This window comes from Acipenser ruthenus, chromosome 2 (assembly GCF_902713425.1).
Source record: "Acipenser ruthenus chromosome 2, fAciRut3.2 maternal haplotype, whole genome shotgun sequence".
In the NCBI taxonomy this organism is placed as follows: domain Eukaryota; kingdom Metazoa; phylum Chordata; class Actinopteri; order Acipenseriformes; family Acipenseridae; genus Acipenser; species Acipenser ruthenus.
This window is the reverse complement of record NC_081190.1, coordinates 71,081,315-71,104,405: the sequence shown is the minus strand read 5'-3', so window position 1 is coordinate 71,104,405 and position 23,091 is coordinate 71,081,315. Positions and strand designations below refer to the sequence as shown.

Here is a 23,091-nt window from a genome sequence, read left to right as displayed (position 1 = left end):
AAGCATGCAATAGTTTTCTTTTAGATCAGGCAGCTCCCTATTTGACATTACGGGCTCCTGCGAGACACAACACTGTTTTCTTCAATCAAAAGGGTTTCCTTTCCCTTAAAGTGCAGGTAACATGTGATGCCAATTATACCATCTTTGATATGTGTGTCAAATTCCACAAGTCATGCAACAATCTGCCTTTTTTCCGTTTGTTTGTTTCAAGAATGTGTTGATTTGTTTTGGTAGTTTTAGTAGTTACTTCTTATAAAAAAAAAGGATCATAAGAAATCCTGAAAGTTTAAACCTAGTAAAAATAAAAAGGTATACATGAATACAATTTGACTTTGAAATGCAGACAGTACAAACACACACACACTAATCCTGGATTCCAGTTTAGTTTTCTCCTCACTAATCAATGTGCAGTGTCATAGATCACGCTTTTGGGATGATAAAATGCATTATAGACATTAGATCATTCTCTGTCATGCCATGTACTCAGTAAAATTGGCATTAAAGAAGACTGTTGGACAGCATTCATGTGGGCAACTTAACATGAGCCAGATGAGCCTCTGCCCCCCTCCAGTTAACATAAATGACGCAGAGTAGCACATACATGCCCTAACTGACCACAACCAAATGATAGACTTTCAATTTAGTTTTTCTGGTCTTACATCCACTCGTGGCAGATGTACTTGGAGGGAAAGACACCATTGTGATAGCTTTATTAGGCCACAGGGGTGCTTTAGACTGCTGAGTTTTTAAAAAGTCACCAGGATGTAATGACTAAAACAGAAAATTATACAAAGTGTATCTGAACAAGAAGAATATTTCAGTTAAGATTTCTGGCGAAACCAAGTAAGGCACAGGATAAGGCAATATTTGATTCGCAAGCAGGTCTTACATTATTGATCAAAATAAACTACAGACCAGGCAGATTTTTGTGAAAGATTAGGATATCTGATCTGCACAATAAAAAAGTAGGGCTGCAACGAAGGGTACATTTTGACCTTCAAAGGTTCAGAACACATTACCGAAGGAATATTCGAACCTTCAATGGCACTGATTTGCATAATTTACTGGTGACGTCACCATAGCTACTAGTTTAGATTTTATTGAAAATCCTATTATTTTAGAAGTAATCCATATGAAATAAAACATTCACATGTATTTGAAAAATACGTTGTATAGAACAATAATCATGTTTTTATAATTTAAATAAAAATAAAAATACACATTGTTTTATTTACACGTAATTGATGCTGCTTGTGATATATACAGTAAACTTGCGTTGCACCAGCACCAACCAACAGTGTATACTTGCAAGACGACGTCACACGCGTCACACCCCAAGCCTGGTACCCTTATAACTCCGCCTCTAACTCCACCTCTACAGTGACGCAATTTCCAATTCCTCACACTGATCCCACCCACGTGAAGTCGTTTTTTTTGTTTATGGAATCTACTTTTCTCTGTATTGTCAATGTCGTAACATGTAATATGCCCTTTTTATTTATGTTTTTCAAATAATGAATACATCGGCATTGCGTTCTAAATAAACCATTTAATCAGCATTACATTTATAAATGCAGTATTAATTAATGTGCTTACGTTTCCATATAATATATACAAAAGCAGTAATCGTTAACTATTTGTGGTATGTAATGTATGTAAAAAAAAAAAGACAATCTGCAAGCATTGTTGGGAATGCTCTTGATGTCAGCGTATTTTAAAAATATTGCTTGATACTCTCTGATTAATATCCTGCCCTCCGCTTCTTTGGAAACTGTTCAATTATCCGTTTGTTTCTATTGCAACAATACTGTTAGAACGGAACCCTATAAAAATGTACCACTGGATTTTGGAATAAGGTACAATGGTATCTGTGAAAGTACAATTTTATTGTATAATATATGTATCCTACACCATCACTGTACAATTCCTTGTGTTACAATAATGCAGTACAACCATAATAATAATAGTATAGCTACACTATAGAACCGTGGTACATTTTTATAGGGGTATAGCTTCACACAATATACATTTACTTAATCGTATTAAAGTAAGAATTATGTGTGTCATTCTCATCTTATTTACAATGTAAAATTGACATGCTTACATGTCTGTATAGGTTAGCCTAGGTATACACAATAAAATATAGGAAGCTGAAGTTCAGGTCGTCACTCATATTATTTGCATCCTAGTTTTTGTTCTGTCCTTTAAGCTCATATGCCAATTGATTTATCAAAGTTGAATGATTGTCCCTTTGTTTAAGTCCCTTTGGTCATATCATATTGACCTGCTTTTTGTCTGTGAGTATCCCACAAGGATCATCCCTTCTACAAGTGCATGTAACCTGGCCCAACATGGATTTGTGTGGCACATATGCCAATGGAGTTTGTATGTGTCACAAAGACGGCCAGAGTGGGTGGCGTCAGACCAGAGAGGAATACACAGACAGAGACGGTGGTGATGATGAGCTGAGTGCAATGGCTGCACTCAGCGTTTATTTAACAAATAAAAGGGTTGTAAACAGCACAAAACAGGACACGGCACTGGTAGCCAAAAGAAACATATAAACAAAACGGACTAAACACTTAACAAACAGTGCACGGAGACAAACAAACACGGTGAGTACAAACAACTATTATATTTACTATCTTACTTCACTTTACTTTTACTCCTCTCTCTCTCACCCGTTCTCCTCTTCCGAACACCCAACCCTGAGTGCAAGAAATGTGCGTCTATATATACTATTGTGCTGGGATTCAATTACTAATTAATTATTCACTTGAATCCCAGCACGTGAATTAATTCTGTGCAACCCCGTGCTCACATATTACATTTAACCAGCACGTGAAGTGATTTGTGCTCTCCTCGTGCCTAAATACAAATCTACACTTTTTAAATACACGTGAAACACAGACCCGTTTATATCCCGTGTACCAATGACTATACACCAACATTAACACACGCACGCAACACACAAATGCACACAGGGACGGGGCACATTGCCACATATACCCCCCCTTGTGCGCAGCACACATGGCCTCAACGGCCACCTCCCCCCTTAAAAATCCAGCAGTCCAGGACAAAGTCTCGGGCTGGGAAGGGAGGCTTCAGTGGCAATGTTGCCAGTAACCAGGCTGCTACTGGCCATGCTGTCAGCAGACGTGCTGACAGCTCCCAGACTGACTCCTTCAGCCGGGGCAGTCCTGGCAGCGGAAAGGCTGCTTGGGGAATGGTCTCCTGACCTCCCCTCTTCTTCGTAGCCGGCAGCTCCCTCTTCCGGGGCTCCGGCCACAGTCTCTTCTGCAGCACAAGTGCTGCAGTGGGAGCAGGTCTCCGGACCTCCCCCACGATCTCCGGCAGCGAAACTGCTGCAGTGGGAGCAGGTCTCCGGACCTCCCCCACGATCTCCGGCAGCGAAACTGCTGCAGTGGGAGCAGGTCTCCGGACCTCCCCCACGATCTCTGGCAGCGAAACTGCTGCAGTGGGAGCAGGTCTCCAGACCTCCCCCACGATCTCCGGCAGCGAAACTGCTGCAGTGGGAGCAGGTCTCCAGACCTCCCCCACGATCTCCGGCAGCGAAACTGCTGCAGTGGGAGCAGGTCTCCTGACCTCCCCCACTTTCTTCGTGGCCGACAGCTCCCCTTGGTGGGGTTCCGGCCACAGTACTTCCTGCTGCGATGCGGAGCAACTAGCAGCCCCAGGCGATGCGGCACGGCTGGCAGCCCCAGGCGAGGGTGAAGCGTGGCAGGGAGTCAGGACCAGCCGGGATGCGGGTGTTGGCCCTCTTCTCGGCCTCTGCGACCAGGCGATTCTTACCCATGCTTCCCTCAGCAGCCTATGCAAGGGCTGCGGAGGGCCGCCAGCTTCACGTCCTGGTCTTTCTGGTGAAGGGAGAGGCAGCTCCTGCTTCTCTCCCCCTGATGGTGATGGAGGCAGAGGCAGCTCCCGCTCCTCTCCTCGTGATGGTGGGGAAAGTGATACCAGCAGGCATTCATCCTCTGCTGGTGGGGGAAGTGATACCAGCAGGCATTCATCCTCTGCTGGTGGGGGAAGTGATACCAGCAGGCATTCACCCTCTGCTGGTCGACAGGGACCCAGCAGGCATTCACCCTCTGCTGGTGGACATGGCGGAGGCAGAGGCAGCTCCTGCTGCTCTGCTCCTGCCGGTGGAGGTGGCGGAGGCAGAGGCAGCTCCTGCTGCTCTGCTCCTGCCGGTGGAGGTGGCGGAGGCAGAGACAGCTCCGGCTGCTCTGCTCCTGCCGGTGAAGGTGGGAGCAGCGTGTAGTCTCCTGGCGACGGAGGTGGGAGCAGCATGTCGTCTCCCCCTTTTTCAGGGGACTGGTGCTGCTCTGCCTCTCTTGCAGGGGACTGGTGCGGCTCTGCCTCGGAAGGGGAAACCAGCAGGCATTCTTCCTCTGCTGGTGGAGGTGGGACCAGCAGGCATTCTCCCTCTGCTGGCAGCTTGGTTCCTAGGGTTATGGAAGCCCCGACTTTCCTCTCTTTGGGCTGTGGACGCACCGACTCCTCCCTTTTGGGCTGTGGACGCACCGACTCCTCCCTTTTGGGCTGTGGACGCACCGACTCCTCCCTTTTGGGCTGTGGACGCACCGACTCCCCCCTCTTGGGCTGTGGACGTTCGGGCTCCCCCCACTCAGGCGTAGGACGTTCGGGCTCCTCCCACTCGGGCGTAGGACGCTCGGGCTCCTCCCACTCGGGCGTAGGACACTCGGGCGTAGGACGCTCGGGCTCCTCCCACTCGGGCGTAGGACGCTCGGGCTCCTCCCACTCGGGCGTAGGACGCTCGGGCTCCTCCCACTCGGGCGTAGGACGCTCGGGCTCCTCCCACTCGGGCGTAGGACGCTCGGGCTCCTCCCACTCGGGCGTAGGACGCTCGGGCTCCTCCCACTCGGGCTGTGGATGCTCGGGCTCCTCCCACTTGGGCTGTGGACGCTCAGGCTCCTCCCACTTGGGCTGTGGACGCTCAGGCTCCTCCCACTTGGGCTGTGGACGCTCAGGCTCCTCCCACTTGGGCTGTGGATGCTCAGGCTCCTCCTCATAACTGCGGAAGGGACAGTTGGCGAACAGATGATCCTGGTCGCAGAGGAGGCACCCCGGCGTTGGCTTGTTAGATCGCCGTGGATGTCTGGCCCTTAGGCGGCACTCCTCCTCCCTGTCCTTCACCTCTTTATCCTCCTTCCATCCCATTTTATTTATTTATATATATATATATATTTTTTGTAATCCAACACTTTTTTTTTTTTTTTCCAAAAAAATGCGGTTCCTGCTCTGGCCTGAGTCCTGGAGGCGCTGTCGATCCCACGCAGGACACCACGTGTCACAAAGACGGCCAGAGTGGGTGGCGTCAGACCAGAGAGGAATACACAGACAGAGACGGTGGTGATGATGAGCTGAGTGCAATGGCTGCACTCAGCGTTTATTTAACAAATAAAAGGGTTGTAAACAGCACAAAACAGGACACGGCACTGGTAGCCAAAAGAAACATATAAACAAAACGGACTAAACACTTAACAAACGGTGCACGGAGACAAACAAACACGGTGAGTACAAACAACTATTATATTTACTATCTTACTTCACTTTACTTTTACTCCTCTCTCTCTCACCCGTTCTCCTCTTCCGAACACCCAACCCTGAGTGCAAGAAATGTGCGTCTATATATACTATTGTGCTGGGATTCAATTACTAATTAATTATTCACTTGAATCCCAGCACGTGAATTAATTCTGTGCAACCCCGTGCTCACATATTACATTTAACCAGCACGTGAAGTGATTTGTGCTCTCCTCGTGCCTAAATACAAATCTACACTTTTTAAATACACGTGAAACACAGACCCGTTTATATCCCGTGTACCAATGACTATACACCAACATTAACACACGCACGCAACACACAAATGCACACAGGGACGGGGCACATTGCCACAGTATGTCATAGCTAAATATCCCTGGGCCATGTATTTAGATATCCTATATGAAATACAAACTGAAATTAGAATTTCAATGTAGATGTAAAATAAAAATACAGGCCTGCGTAAACCATTGTGCAATCAGTTTTTAATATATATATATATATATATATATATATATATATATATATATATATATATATATATATATATATTTTCTATAACTGTTAATTTGCAGCATGCACAAAGTGAATTAGATATAGGGTATATAGGGTATAGGGTCGTGAGTTCAATCCCAGGTGGAGGACACTCCTGCTGTACCCTTGAGCAAGGTACTTTACCTAGATTGCTCCAGTAAAAACCCAACTGTATAAATGGGTAATTGTATGTAAAAAATAACGTGATATCTTGTAACAATTATAAGTCACCCTGGATAAGGGCGTCTGCTAAGAAAGAAATAATAATAATAATTATAATAACAAGGAGTTCTGTAACCACTGGAGGTCTTAATGAAGAACTTGATTACAATCTTTGCTCTTATGATTTATCATGTATATTAGGTTATAGTTTCTGGCATGGTGGTGTGGTGGTTAGCGCTGCTGCCTCACAGCTCCAGGGTCCCAGGTTTGATTCCCATTTCAGGGGAGTTTGCATGTTCTCCCCCGTGTTCGTGTTGGTTTTCACCAGGCACACCGGTTTCCTCCCCTCATCCAAAAACATACTGGTCAGGTTGATTGGTCACTCTAAATTGCCCTCTGTGTGCATGCTTGTGTGAGTGTGATAGTTGGCCAGGGATGGACTGGTGTCCCATCCTAGGTGTAGTCCTGCCTTGCACCGTGTCTGCCGGGTTAAGCTCCAGCTCACCGTGACCCTGTATTGGATGAAGTGGTTATTGATGACGGATGGATGGTTAATATTTGTAATAATGCATTTATTGACATCCACATGTTCTCCGATTAATAAACATTTGGACTGAACGTGTTTCATTTTCCCACAGATAAATTGTCAAAATCCCACATCAAGTATAATATATACATTTAGTGGTGCACAATTCTACTCCTCTAGAGTCGCAGTCAGTCCAGTAGGTTTTTGTAGCTGTCTGTAAATCTCCAACTGCTTAAGAACAAATAAAAGGGTAAACTTGTCCAATTAAGCAAAGTAATTCAAATCAGGTAATGAAGGCCTCAGGGGGATCAAAAAATGAAAACTTTCTTGCCCCAGACGTATGCTCCCCTGACAAAGTAGATGTTAACACAGTCATTCATTCACAGTTGTCTGAAGGTTTTTTTTTTTTTTATTTCAAAGCACTTATTTATCTGTTTTGATTGAAGTCCTGCTTTCCTGTCCAAAGTACTATGAAAACAAACAAGGAGATTGCAAACAAAATTGCAAACAAAGAACTTTACTACAAATATATAATGCAGTTTGGATATTAAAAATTAAAATGCAGTTATTTTTGACAGATATGTTTTTACGATATAGCAAGAAATAATGAATGTACACATGCTTTTTGTTGTTATTGCTAAAACCAATTTTGGGGGGATTAAATCAACATTTAGACCCATCCACTAAAACCAGATTAGAAATATGTACTTGTGATGGAAATATAATGAGTTCTGGTTGTAAATCTCCCTCTCGACCTGTGAGGGTACTACAGACGTGCTCAAATTTGTTGGTACCCCTCCACAAAAAACGAAGAATGCACAATTTTCTCTGAAATAACTTGAAACTGACAAAAGTAATTGGCATCCACCATTGTTTATTCCATATTTAATAGAAATCAGACTTTGCTTTTGATTTTTTATTCAACATAATATTGTAAATAATAAAACAAATGAAAATGGCATTGTAACAGGGCGAGGTGACCTGTACATTGTTTTGTTTTATTTTATTTTAGATCGGGGTCTCCCCCTCCGCCCCTGTGCAGTGTATTTTGTATTTGTTTTGTATTATGATTTATTTATTGTAATTTGTGACGGCGTACCGCCGTGTTATTGTTTTGTTTCTTTTTAAAACGTGTCCTGGCAGAGGCGAAATCGGTGCTCGTCCTCTGCCAGGAGTAATGAAAAAAACTCGTGCAGAAGGTGGCCATCTCCCGAATTAATTAAGTGATTCATTTTGTTGCTAATTGGGAGATGGTCACCTGAATATAAAAAGCCTGCAGCTCTCCAGCTCGGGGTGGGGTGTTTTAGGAGCGGAGAGAGAGTGAGAGGAGTGACAGAGAAAACAAGTGTAAAATTAACATAGGAACAGTGAAGGCAATCTGCCCAGCCTGACCTGTGTTTTATTTATTTTGTGTGCGTGATTTGTTTTTGTTTACTGTTTTATTTTCGCTCGGTGAGCAAGTGTTTTTGTATAAATATTTTATTTATTTTTTTGTTTAATAAAATGGCAGCCAGCCAATTCTTTCTTTAAAAACTGCAGTACTTACCCGGTGTCAGTTTGTTTTCGTGCCTGCTTCTGCCGTGACGTCACCACTCGTCCACCCTGTCACAGGCATGGACAAAAATGATGGGACCGCTAACCTAATATTTTGTTGCACAACCTTTAGAGGCATTCACTGCAATCAAATGTTTTCTGTAGCTCTCAATGAGACTTCTGCACCTGTTAACAGGTAGTTTGGCCCACTCTTCCTGAGCAAACTGCTCCAGCTGTCTCAGGTTTGATGGGTGCCTTCTCCAGACTGCAAGTTTCAGCTCTTTCCGTAGATGTTCGATAGGATTCAGATCAGGACTCATAGAAGGCCACTTCAGAATAGTCCAATGTTTTGTTCTTATCCATTCTTGGGTGCTTTTAGCTGTGTGTTTTGGGTCATTATCCTGTTGGAGGACCCATGACCTGCGACTGAGACAGAGCTTTCTGACACTGGGCAGTACGTTTTGCTCCAGAATGCCTTGATAGTCTTGAGATTTCATTGTGCCCTGCACAGATTCAAGGCACCCTGTGCCAGCACAGCAAAGCAGCCCCAAAACATAACCGAGCCTCCTCCATGTTTCACTGTAGGTATGGTGTTCTTTTCTTTGAAAGCTTCATTTTTTCGTCTGTGAACATAGAGCTGATGTGACTTGCCAAAAAGCTCCAGTTTTGACTCATCTGTCCAAAGGACATTCTCCCAGAAGGATTGTGGCTTGTCAATATGCATTTTAGCAAATTCCAATCTGGCTTTTTTATGTTTTTCTGTCAAAAGTGGAGTCCTCCTGGGTCTTCTTCCATGGAGCCCACTTTCGCTCAAAAAGCGACGGATGGTGCGATCAGAAACTGACGTACTTTCACCTTGGAGTTCAGCTTGTATCTCTTTGGCAGTTATCCTTGGTTCTTTTTCTTCCATTCGCACTATCCTTCTGTTCAATCTGGGGTCGATTTTCCTCTTGCGGCCGCGCCCAGGGAGGTTGGCTACAGTTCCATGGACCTTAAACTTCTTAATAATATTTGCAACTGTTGTCACAGGAACATCAAGCTGCTTGGAGATGGTCTTGTAGCCTTTACCTTTACCATGCTTGTCTATTATTTTCTTTCTGTTCTCCTCAGACAACTCTCTCCTTTGCTTTCTCTGGTCCTTGTTCAGTGTGGTGCACACAATGATACCAAACAGCACAGTGACTACTTTTCTCCATTTAAATAGGCTGAATGACTGATTACAAGATTGGAGACATGTGTGATACTAATTAAAGAAACTAATTAGTTTGAAATATCACTATAATCCAATTATTTATTATCTTTTCTAAGGGGTACCAACAAATGTGTCCAGGCCATTTTAGAATATCTTTGTAGAATAAGCAATAATTCATCTCTTTTCACAGCTTCTTTGCTTTATTCTATGACATACCAAAGGCATGCAAGTATACATGATAAAATAGCTTTTAATTTCATCACTTTTCAGGAGGAATGAAGCATTATTTCAATGTGCTGTAAGAGTACCAACAAATTTGAGCATGTCTGTAAGTAGCGAAAGGGAAAGGCTTTGGACAGGTTGTCCTGACAGTTCATTCCCTGAGTCGGAAAGTCAGTCAGCCTGGAAAAAGATGAGACTCCAGTGCGGGAATGTATTTACCTGGAAGGTAAACGAGGTAGCAGCTGCAGGCAATAGAATCAGCTGCAATTGTTTACCAAGGGGTCATGCATAATCGCATAAAAGGGGCTGGAGAATTGTAAATCTTTTCCTTCGTTTTTGGTTTTGAAATAGATCCGGAAGGACCCGTGTACTGTGTATTAAGAGTATCGTGAGTGTTTGTTTTGTTTGTCTTGTCTATAATTGTTACTTGTGTGTTTATAGACGGCTAACATGTTCCCGGAGCTGTCGCTAAGAGCCAGCACTGAACCCGGAACAGCACTGCACTATTTGTCACTCTTTAAACTGTATCACCCACCACGAGCACTACAGCACGCACCCAGGACTGGTGACCGTGGTTGTATATTGTGGGAGAGATACTGATCTCCGTGTTTTACGCATCGCTGTGTATAACCGGAGTTTATTATTTGGTCACCAGACCTGGATTATAACTAAAATAAAGTGTATATTTTTCCATACCGGATTACAAATCTCTGTCCGTTTATTCCTGCACTGCATCACCTCTGCACCTGTACATAATCAGCAACCACTTTGCTAGCAGTCTGATTTATCATAAGTGGGCACTTTCTTCTACTAATAAATACAACCACCATTAAATTCTGACTTTGCGATTAGCTGGTGGGTCAAGTTTTATTTTAATTCCCCCATTTCATTTACACTGAATAAAGGGTATGAATAATTATGGAGCCTACTGTATTTGCAAGTGAGTATTCCTGAGCATTCTCTATAAACATTTAAATAAACATATGTAAACAATAAGTATTAATGACTTTATGCACAATATTTTACATGAAATGCATATCGTTCACTAAATATATTAAACAACCTTCAACAATGTTACAACAAACCATCACACTGCACTGCACCCTTTAGATGGACATCCAAGTGCTTTTTTAAATGGTGGCGTTTATTGGGTTTATATTTGCTTGGCTGGCAAAATGGACAGTGGTACAATCTGCAGCATTGGGTACACCGTTTCACCTCAGGCAACACTCCTCCTTTCACTGCTGTTATATGTAACTGAAATGCAAAGAGCAAATTACAACAGGATTAATAACCTACAATTAATATACATCACTGTATCTTCATTGAGATTGGATGATCTGTAGCTAATGCGAAATTTATAAAACACTGATGTATATTGGTACAGTGAGGTATATTGAAGAACTAGTGACAATGGCCTCTATACTCAAAGCATTTTTTGCACATTTTTTATTAGCATCATTTTTTTTTTAGAGCTGTAAATGTTGACATAAAATGCAAGTGATGAAGTACGATTTCCTCATACACAACATCTATACATATTAAGCATATGTGCTGTGACTTCTTACATTTTATTCCTTTTAGAAAAAGTGTCAATAATAGCAAATTTGTGTAAAATGCTTTGAGTAGAGAGACCAATGTTTCTGTAATTGATGCACTGTTAGGGTGTTTTACATATATATTACATTACAATGCAAAATGTAAGTTTTAAGTTTTGTTTTCTGGGGACACAAGCCTGGTGTAACCTGAGCTGTTGCAGTCAGATCAAGGCAGTACAAACTAGTTTATGCAGGGAATGCTGAGTGATTGGCTAGATGAAAAACTGGTCCTGCAGCTTTTTGCATTCTCCATTTCAGGCTGCATAGTTGTCACAATTATCTTTTCAAACACACTTCTTAAAGTCTGAGCCTTGTTTACTTCTGATCATTTATAGTAGGGAAGTCAAGAGAAAACAGATTTTTAGATATAGTTTTATTTCCAGATAGGTTGAAATTTGATGAAAACTCTTTGTAAGAGTCTTTTTTTGTTTCATTTCAATCTATATTTTCTCTTGACTTCTCTACTGTCAACATAGATATACACATAAAATTATAATATAATGTTACCTCAATGATAAAAGGCCACTGTCCGCTGTAAGTCCAGAGTAATTTATAGGGGAATATATATATATATATATATATATATATATATATATATATATATATATATATATATATATATATATATATATATATATTAATTAACCACAGGTGACAAATTAATAGACATTTAATATATGAAAAGTGTATACATTTTTATGCAAAATTGTACAACTTAAACGACATAACCAAATGAATAATAATTATAAAAATGAAAATTAAATCATTGGTGTAACTTCGGATGTACCGCATGCTAACCTGAATCTTTGTTACTTTTAAGTAGAAAACAATATATCAATTTTTCCATTGTTTTCTGTAAATTAGCATTTTTGATTGCCCAATGTACCTAAGTCTATGGTGATAGTTAGGATTACAAAGATAAAAGTTAGCAAACAAAGATAGTTGAAAAAGTGTGTAGGCCTAATTGGCATTTTTATTGTTATGTAAGAGAGATCTTTGTTATAACTAGCTGTAGTTGTAAGTAACCAGTGTTTACACCCTGTAGCAATGTCATCGTTATTTAATACACATTAATTATAACTTTTATAAGTATTTGAAAATAAATCACATTAAAAAAAAAAATGTGATTTAAGTAATTTCAGCGGACACTAACAAATGTTTCTAATGTATATAGATATAAGTTAAAGTTACACACACACACACACTCACACATATATATATATATATATATATATATATATATATATATATATATATATATATATACAGTGTATATATATATATATATATATATATATATATATATATATATATATATATAGGGCATTTCCCACATGGAGAAAATATAGGTCAGAAGCAATCAAAATACGTATTTTTGCAAGCATCAGTCAAGTTCTCACCATGTGGGCCATGAGCCATCACATCAGCCTCAAATTAATTTGATTCACTTGAGCTGTACTCACCCTGCACTATATCTAGGAAGTTGCTTCTCAGAATTTGAAACAAGAAATAAAATAATGCACTTTTGTGAAGTAAATCTTCACATCAGCATACTGTTATACTGTTGTTCGAACTACACTACATTCACTAAAACATGACTTAATATAAGCATGTTTTCATGATATTAGAAAGTTCTTTCTGATAATGCTGCAATAATTTATTAACGATTTGAAATCGCATATGAAGAGTCAACCAATCACAGTTAAGGATTTGTCATAAATTCCAGTTAGCGTTATCTTGTGTATAAATATCATGCAGTGCATAGAACGTACAGCATAGTTGTAAAATTTAAAAACGTTTTTTATTATTTAATAGTTGTCAATGACTGCAGTCTTTATGTCCTATATAATAAGTTAATGCCTCTTGTGTAAACAAAAAAATCATATTTTAATAAATTACATTATTGCAAGTTTCTAATCAGAAATTGTTCAGGTCAATTCTGCGTTTATTAAACAAATCGTGGTAGTTAACAACTTCACTTGCATTCTATAGTTAGTTGACTAAGGTGAGGCATGGGGAGATTGTGATTTGCCCTAATGTATACATTTTTAGTTAGTTGTATTGGCCTGAAGGAGTTAAATCAAATGCAGTACACCACATACTGTACATGCTATAGGTTTAGTCAGGATTAATACACTTTGAAATACGTTTTTAATTTCTGTTCAAGCCAAATAATGTGTGAAATTATAACACATATTTCATTGACACAAATGTGTTTTTCAACAAAAAGTTATAAAGGAAAGTACACCGGTGAGTGCTTTATTCTGAAGGTATTTGACTACTCTGAGAACCTTCACTGCATATGGGATTGTCGATGAAAGTCAGGTGGTTCCCAAAACATCCATGAATAAAATAAATAATGGATATGTTGCAGTAACGTATGGACCAAGCCTTATATTGAGCATACCGGAACACATTGCTGCTGTCCCTAGATTGTTATTCATCCATTCATGGTGATGTATTAAAGGGATGTACAGTACAATGCAATATCAGGGTAATAGAAGACAATATAGGGTAAAGAATGTTCTTGTTATACATGAAATCATTATTATTATATTTCTATGAATATATTTTTTAAAATGTTACTTTAAGTAAAGAAATACTATCTATTTAGTTTCATATAGTGTTTCCCTTTATAACCAAGTTATATGTAGATCGAGATGTTTAGCAGCAAAACATATTAAAAAATTCAAACCATAGGAGAAAATGTGCCATCTTAATACTTGTACTGTACTTGCAATTATTAAAGTTAAAAAGACTATACAGAGTCTATAGTTAAATTACTGCTGGCGAACAAAAGTGTTATAAATCAGAGTATTGCATACTAATTTGCGTCTTCATATTTGTAAATCCTACTAATGAGAGTGTGATTTCTATTGCTTTTTCATACGTCGTAGGAGAGCTCTACGAATTTTCATAGACATTTTTAATATGCATTTTTTCATTTCTCTTTCCAGTCTATATTATATTGCAGGCACTGCTACATCACCTGTTATCATCCCCATAATCTTTCGGTTTATCTCTTGAATATCCTCTCAGTAAGCCCTGCATGCACTGCTGCCTGCAAGTTGCAGCTCCAGGGAGAAGCTGGCTCTGTAGTAGCTGTGACTTGGTTCCTGACAGCCAGTGGATTAGTCCTTGATTATGAGTCAGCAGCTCAACTGAGCGATATACAGTAGTGTCTCTGACTTTCACAGTGTTCCGGGTCTAATGCCAGTGTCGTTACCTGGTGTTCTCTTTAGAAGCATCATAGAATGGTGTATTTTGGCCCCCCGTGAAGGCTTCCCATGGTTATAAAATACACCCTCTCCTGTAAGGGTAGCGCATACGTCATTGTCCTTCCATTTTACCACTATTTTAACTGCTAATATAAACCATTTTTGGTCACACATATTTTTTTATGTTATGGAAACTATGAAATATAATGGCACCCTTCATTTTGACCTGTGACCCAAGGTGGCTGCTATATATTCATTGTGTAATTTGTTGCTTTCTGGATGACAAAGACCTAACACTTCTTAGTACATAGCTGTATCTGTGGTTTTGTTATTCAATCGTGGGTAACCCTTTCCTGACAGTTATTTTATAAAGCTGCCTCCTCCAGTGTCAGCGCCTGACATCTCAGAAACCATTTCAGGTTATACAGTATAAACCCTGTATGCTAAATATGCTGGTGACCATGACATTGACATCTGACCTTATGGCTGCCACATTGAGGTCATGTGACTTTTTTTAAATGTCTGCTGTCTAGAGCAGGGGTTATCAAATTTTGTGATATCAAGCCTCCTATGCCTAAAATCTGTGCAGTCTGTTACTGGGTCATGTGATTTTTCTTTTCTAAATTTAAAACTATTATAACAAACAAAAACAAAAGCAATACATTGCATATATCCTCCCATGTCCCCGCCGGCACCATTCTGAATTGTGCAGTTGTTGAACAGCAAATAAATGTCTAAACGTCCAAGAAAGAAAATTTGCACTTATCAAAAAAGAATTCAAAATCGTAAGGTAAACCATTTCAGATATTCTGAAAAGAAAATGCCTGCCTACTTAAAGTAACATGAAAAAGACTCACAGTATATACTGCTGTTTTGGTTCCCAGGACCCTCGTATAAATGTGTTTTTCCTGTTATATAATTCTAGGAGTACAAGATAATTTTTACCACAACAAGGAATACAATCTTACCCTCTGGCATAAATACATGTGTACACGTGGCCGCTTCCAAGGATGGTGTTTGTTTTGCACAGTTTTGGGGAATGTGCTAGTTGTCTGAGTAGTGAGTTTTAATACAGTTAGTGCTTTTGTTTACTTGATCTTCACCTATGGGTTTTCAAACAGCAGCTGTTCTGTGCCGCTCAGCATTAAATCTTTCACAATGAGATTCCACTCAGCTGGTGACGTATTAGCCTCTGGTGCTGGTTGTCTGAATCTCACTAATCTATTAGTCTGTATGTTGCCACGGCAGAGAGCTGCATCTTTTAATGAAGCAAGAGGTGGCAGGGACAGGCACTGAGCCTCCCCTGGAACAGTTGTGCTCCCCTCTAGGGAGGCGCGCCTCACAGTTTGAAAACCCCTCTTCCAAAAATCCCATTCTAGGTAAATGAACCAATTCATGGCAATGAGACAGATCTTTATTATTATTATTATTATTATTATTATTATTATTATTATTATTATTATTATTATTATTTGTTTATATAGCAGCCGCCTTTATCCAAGGCGACTTACAGAGACTAGGGTGTGTGAACTAAACATCAGCTGCAGAGTCACTTACAATTACATCTCACCCGAAAGACAGAGGACAAGGAGGTTAAGTGACTTGCTCAGGGTCACACAATGAGTCAGTGGCTGAGGTGGGATTTGAACTGGGGACCTCCTGGTTACAAGTCCTTTTCTTTAACCACTGGACCACACAGCCTCCCTGTTTATACATATACTGTACTGTATATTTTACATCAAGTTTTCAAACTGTTCAATCAGAAATACCATTCCCCTTACATTACGCCCCTGGGTATGCTTTGTTTTTGTAAAAAAAACAACAAAAAAAACACATTTCTGAGGTTGGGGTAGCAGGGACAGGGCAAACACTGGTCGGCTAACCATTATGTACAAAATTTCAGTGAAGACAGTGATTCCGTTTTTAATGGAGGCATTGTCGATTTTGAACTATCAAGTCTTTGTGTTGTTTGCATTGTGGGTGAAGTTAAGATATAAAACAACTTGGCTAGCCTTTGCTGTATCCTGTGTTGTTGGTATTGCAGTAATATACTGTATTTCCACAGAGTGTACATTTCTCAACAGCACCCATCCACTACAATGCTTTTACTCTGACTGAAATTAATGGCATATTGTGGGAATAGAAAATAAAGAGCAGCGTTGCATGAGAGCAAGATCTGAATACACTGATGCTTAAATGATCTTTCTTCTGGCTCGGCCGCTGCCTCTGTCTACCCATAACGTGTGAATAAACACATGGTCAAAACAATCAATTGTTATATTGAAATTAAAAGTACACTTAGTACTTGAAATGCAAAACTAAATGGATGTTCTATTAAGTATTAAGTAGGTGATATTCATGTTATGTATCCATATACAATAGTTTGGTATCTTGCAGTTGAGCAATTTATTTCAAGTGCGCAAGATGGCTCTCAAGAAGACCAGAGGGTTATTTTTTTAACCTGGTTGGCATTTGATATTTCAGTCTAGGCTGAAAAGTCACAGTACTACTTTTCAGAGGAACCTTGCTGTCAATCTTGCAGTAATATGCATTGAAGCCATACTTCCATGAAGATGCATTCAACCTGATCTTTCAGTAGACACAATATATTCAATTTATTTTGAATGCTAAAATAGTCAAGGTTAACAACCACTGCATACATATCACTTGAAAGCTTAATGATAGAGACAGCTGATCTATGAAATACTGCAATGAAGTGTTCTCTTGACTTTACATTAATATGTATTTCTATAAATGGGTTAACAGAAAACTATCAGGTTCAAACAGATATCTGTTCAATTCAGATGGTTAATAAAAGCTTATCAGTTCACATTGTTTGAAAAACTGTTGAAAACCGTCATGCTTGAGTCAATATCTTTTGTTTAAGCTGTTTTTGATGAACTATAGAATAAGTGTCATTATAGGTATTCAAATACGCACGTTAAATGATTTTACCACTGAAATTTGAAAACAAAAATGTTTTTTTGTTCCGTTGACAGCTGAAGGAATGCACACTTACTGTATTAGGGTCAAGAGACACCTGGGGCCAGAATATTTTGTGTTCAATATGTTCTTGAATTTCTCAATAGAAAAGTAAACTGTTAATGTTAAAATTAATTAATACACTTTTTTGCATATTGTGTTTCATATAACTAACAAGTTTACATACATTGATCTATCTAACCCCCCAAAATATTACCCCCCCTAAAAACAAACAAACAAAAAAAAACACCCCATACACATGACAGAAATATAATTTCTACAGTTCCTGTACTTTTATATTAAAGAGATTTCCCCATTCTACCTTCAGTCAGTGAACTGCAGACTCCTAAGTGAAGCCAACAGCAACCACAAAACAGATCATTTGCTCAGTGAAACCCCAGTTCTTTAGCCGGTCCATTTGTGTGCCCCAGACTCTTTCAAAAAGTTCAGGCTTGTTTTTAATACAGTGCAGTCAATTTATAAGAATCACTGATATAACAATCAACTGCATATAGTGATCAAAACCACTGGGACAAAATCATTCCTATACTAACAGATGTAAAATAATCCGCTTGTAAGAATCAAGCAGTCCGCTTATAAGAATCATTTTGGGGCAAACTGACTACATGTAATACGGTACTTGATCAAGTGCAATCACTGTTTTTGAATTTGAATTTGATCACATCTCGCGTGATTAGGCACGTACACAGCGTGGATCGTGCAATGATGCAGAAAACATTGGACAAGTTTGTAACCAAACAGTGACTGTGCCACTGCATTGTGCAGGTATGTTTTTTGTGTTCTCTGTTAGTGAATACAGGTTCATTGAATACATACGGAGTACAGCAGTGTTATTGTGTGATATGCATGTAGACGGCACGAGGAGGAGGAGGAGGAGGAGAGGATTGCAGCGCTTTGCATCTCTGCTTAATGAAAAAAACGGTGATATTTGCATTCTCAACAGAAAATAAGTAAGCCATAGATGTTTAAATGCAGTGGTAGTCCTGACAGTGAAATACTGTACTGTAATGTAATTTTAATTCAAAGGCCATTACACGTAACACCGCACGGCAGTTAAACTAGGCACCCTCATGAGATGATCGCTTCTCAAGTACTGTAGTAAAATAGGATTCTGCAGCCTTGAGTAAACATAATCGTGATCTAATAACGAGCTGCTTACCCACGAGGACCTGTTTTGATGTACTGTCCTCAGTGATTGAGCACCATTGACATCTGTATACTGTATTTAAACTGCTGATGGCACACTTTTGCTAATTGTAATGCAACAGAGTGGCCGAGGGCAGTGTAAATTATCAAGCTGGAGTCTTGATTTACAGTTTTAAACCGGTGTTGGTTTTATTTCTTACACTGCGGTGGCGAAACAATCGCTAATAAAACAAAATAAACCTAGCTCTCAGCTGGAGCATTGACTAACAGTACTTCGTGTGAAACACTAGATCTCTTACTCGAGTTTTGGTTTCTTTTTGTTACTTCTGCTTCCTCATGCCTCTATACCCCTCCATCACAAAGCTATCGGCTAAGTCATTTCTATCGGTGTCATTAACTTTAACAAGCAGTGAACCAATTGACTATTATCCATAATTCATTAAGGAAAACAGCTGTGGATTTTTCGTGGGCGTGCATACATGCGGGAACTTGTGACATCTAGTGGTCAATCCATTACACTACAGCCAGGGAACAAGCTCTTATCATTCTGCTACTAAGTTTGATTCTGCACCACAGTAATCATATCGGTCTGCTTTTAAGAATCAACCACTTATAAGAATCAAAACACCCGGGACAGATGTGATTGTTATAAACGGACTGCACTGTATTATGATATATGCTGAACAAGGTTTTGTGAACTGTAAACCTGATTTAAATCATAATGTGCTTTAATAAAATCAGTCTTTAACAAAACAATATTGTCATTAGGTCCCATAACATAATTCTTGACTTTGATTAAGTGTTTGGATAATAACCTGTTTTTTCGTTTTAAATTCTAACTTGACTATATTGTTCTTTTATATACATTTTGTTTTTGTTAAGCTTGGCCAGTTTCTTTTCCTGTATATTTTCCATGACTTCAAAACTATAAGAAAAATCAAGTAGACCAATGTTTTGGCTCGTGCCTTCGTCAGTGTACTCTTTTCCTATATATAAAGTGACTTTGTTCTTGTGCGTCATGTTGCCACAATTGAGTTACTTTCAGTCAGCCCCCAAAGAAGACTGATGTCAATCAAGGTGCTCAGTAAGACTGAAATGTGGATTCTAGGGTGGCTCTGCTGAATTCTTTAAATTAAATCAGCTCAAATGCACTGTTGCATCACATGACATTAATGAGGGTCTCCTTAGTTTTACTTGGCACAATTTCCATGGTTTTTACACTTGCCGATTGGGCTGTTTTTGCTACAGCACATGATACTGTAAGCGATTTCAATATGTCCTATTTTCAGCAAATATTTCGATTTTTTTTTTTTTTTTTAATTTGTTGATTACAACAATGGAACGTACTAATCACATAGCTTGTGCACCATGTGAAATAACCATATTTTTTGACCTCTCATGTTAACTTTTGCGCTTATGCTCCTTTTTTAGCGAACGCCTGTCACTGGTGGAGAAGCATTCAGATGGTTCTTTTAGTTGGCGACTACCACGTAATCAGCACAGCCTGAAGTGAGTGAGGGAACAAGTATGCCTGTCACAGGAAGCAATTGCGGCCTTGAAATCCAAGTCCAGCTCTGAAGAAAAAGTCACTATGGTGATGGTGGTGGTTTAACTCTGTAATTTCCTTTCCTGTGTAATAATGTACCTTTTGACCGTATCATAATGTATATTTTTGATGTTAATGAATGTGTTTTCAGTGTTGTGGCTGTACAGATAACAGTCATTCTTATATAACGGGCTCAAAAGACAATCATGACAGAAGAGACCATGAGGATAACATACATACAACACAATACACATTAGATTTGGAGCAATAATATTTAGGTTAATTCATATTCTTCTATTTTTTGTACTTTTTATTTGTATTTAATTTTACATACAATATACGTATTTTGGTTCTTGCACTGAAATTATTCAAATAGCAGGGTTTCTTTTATTACGGTACTTCATTTTCAAGAATCCAGAAGTCAAACATAAAAAGGTAACCAAGGATATCGCATTTGTTTTGTTTTCTTTGCTTAGTTGCTGAACAGGGCACATTGTCTTGAGTAACAAGTTTCACCTCTGCAGAAGTACATTTTACAAAATGTGGCTTTTTTAACACAAGAAACCAAGAAGTAAAATTTATTTTTTTTGTTGTTGTTTTTTGTCTACAAAAAAAAAAAAGAAGTATTGTATAAATTCAAGAGGCATGTATGGAGAGGAGAACATTTATTTGCAAAATCAGATCTACAGAATTTGAGGTGATGGTGTGGATCAACCCAGAACTGTAGTTTAATAGAACAGATGAGCTCCATCAGACAAGTAGGTAGAAATAAGGGAATTCTATTTTACATTTCAGGTATTACAATTTAGTATTCTCATACAGTACCTACCAGTTATCCTTGAATAAAGAGGATTTTATGTATCTTCCCACTGCAGCATTAAACCTGATCTGCATTGATGTCTTTAAGTGAAGCAAAAGTACACATTCCAAATAAATTATGATATTAATAATTTGCTCTTGTCTTAAACCCTATCGTTGCATGTATAAATATGTGTTTTGGTTTTAAAGTTATAAGAATTTGTATATTGTTGTTGTGATGCTTTTACGTGTTAAATAAAATAAAAAAAAATAACTCTGATGTGGATGTAAATGATTAATGGGCATTTTTATTCTCACACATACAATTAAATGAATATTTTCTTCCAGCCATTTTACAGCAGAGAAAGTTATGCTATACTGCCACTCCAAGCATTTGCTACACAGCTACTGTATGGTAATAACCCAGATAGGAAGAGTTCTCTGTTACTGGAAGATTATATCATTAATACTAAAGGTGCACCCATACTAAGTTGTTGGTATCCAGTTATATCACCAATGAATGTTTAATAGAGTTTGTAAAATCATTGATAAACAACTAAGTAGTACAATATGTAAATAGCATGATAAAGTACCAGAAAAGCATTGTAAATTGCTATGTAAACATGCATATGTTCTACATTTTATATGGGATGATTAAAAAGGTTAATACATTTGATCAAAGTTCTGTCGCAGCTTCTAAGTCCTCCTCTTAAGATTTGTTAGTATACTTTTAACCAAAAGAACTGACAGTACCAGTACTTGCAGTCCTTTTCAGGGCCTCCTAAATGCATTTTAATTTATTGAACATTTGGACAATCATTGGATATTGTATTTTTCAACTCATACCCACATAAATAGTTGTAGTGGTATTAGCACTATAACATACTAGAACATATTATAATATGCTTTATAGTTTTTATACATAACCAACATACTTTTAAGTAGGTTAAATCTAAATTATTCTTAAAACTAAAGCTTTGTGCATATACTGCAATACAAAGGGGAACCATTATCCGGTTTCATTTGATTCATCCATTGTGCTTGAGCCTTCTTCGCTTACAAAACATGATACAAAGCAGACAGCTATTAAAAATACCAGCTGTTTGCAGGTGCAATACCTTATCCACATTTGAAGCCATGTCGAGGATGCTTTGAAGACCCTTCAGAAGTCTTAATTGCAAGATTATTCATATATTGTCAAAAGCATTATAGGTTGGTAGTGGGTGACACTGTAAAATATGCTGGCAATGTAATTGATTTATTTAGCCACAATAAGCTTTTTTTTCTCAGTGAATTTATTTTTCTTATGAAACCAACACTTCTGCTGGCCCAGCATTTATTATTTTTTCAATAAAATTCTCCCAGACCACCTTTTATATTATTTAATTATTATACTTAATCAAATATTATAAATAATCAAATAATACCATTCAGTGAAGCTCCCCTAACCAGTATGCGAGATGGTGTTCTTACAAACAAACCAGGGCTTTGGATTTAGTGCCTTTTATTGCAAAAACATCAAGCTGGTACATTATATATATATATATATATATATATATATATATATATATATATATATATATATATATATATAGTGCTGTGAAAAAGTATTTGCCCCCTGTCTGATTTTCTGCATTTTTGCATATTTTTGACACTGAATGTTATCAGATCTTCAACCAAAACCTAATATTAGATAAAAGGGACCCTGAGTGAACAAATAACACATAAATTTGATACATATTTCATTTATTTATTAAAGAAAGTTATGCAACACCCATTGCCCCCGTGTGAAAAACTAATCACCCCTTATAACTCAATAACTGGTTACGCCACCTTTGCCAGCAATAACTGCAACCAAATGCTTCCTGTAATTATTGATTAGTCTCTCACAGCGCCGTGGAGGAATTTTGGCCCACTCCTCCATGCAGAACTGCTTCAGCTCACGGACGGATGGCCTGACATTCTCCTGTAGAATTCTCTGATACAGAGCAGAATTCATGGTTCCTTCAATGATGGCAAGGCGT

The 23,091-nt window shown here is 38.7% G+C and overlaps 1 protein-coding gene across 2 annotated transcripts in view; it reads left to right on the top strand.

Annotated features, from left to right (window-relative positions):
• The window catches only part of LOC117408981 (CXXC-type zinc finger protein 4), a 32,004-nt gene extending 10,662 nt beyond the window's left edge, over window positions 1-21,342 (top strand). For both annotated transcript variants that reach the window (XM_034014468.3, XM_034014466.3), the window contains exon 3: window positions 20,155-21,342. In XM_034014468.3, the coding sequence (XP_033870359.1) occupies window positions 20,155-20,199 (45 nt within the window). In that variant the 3' untranslated portion in view covers window positions 20,200-21,342. The remainder of the gene's footprint in view (window positions 1-20,154) is intronic.
• Window positions 21,343-23,091: the final 1,749 nt, after the last annotated feature.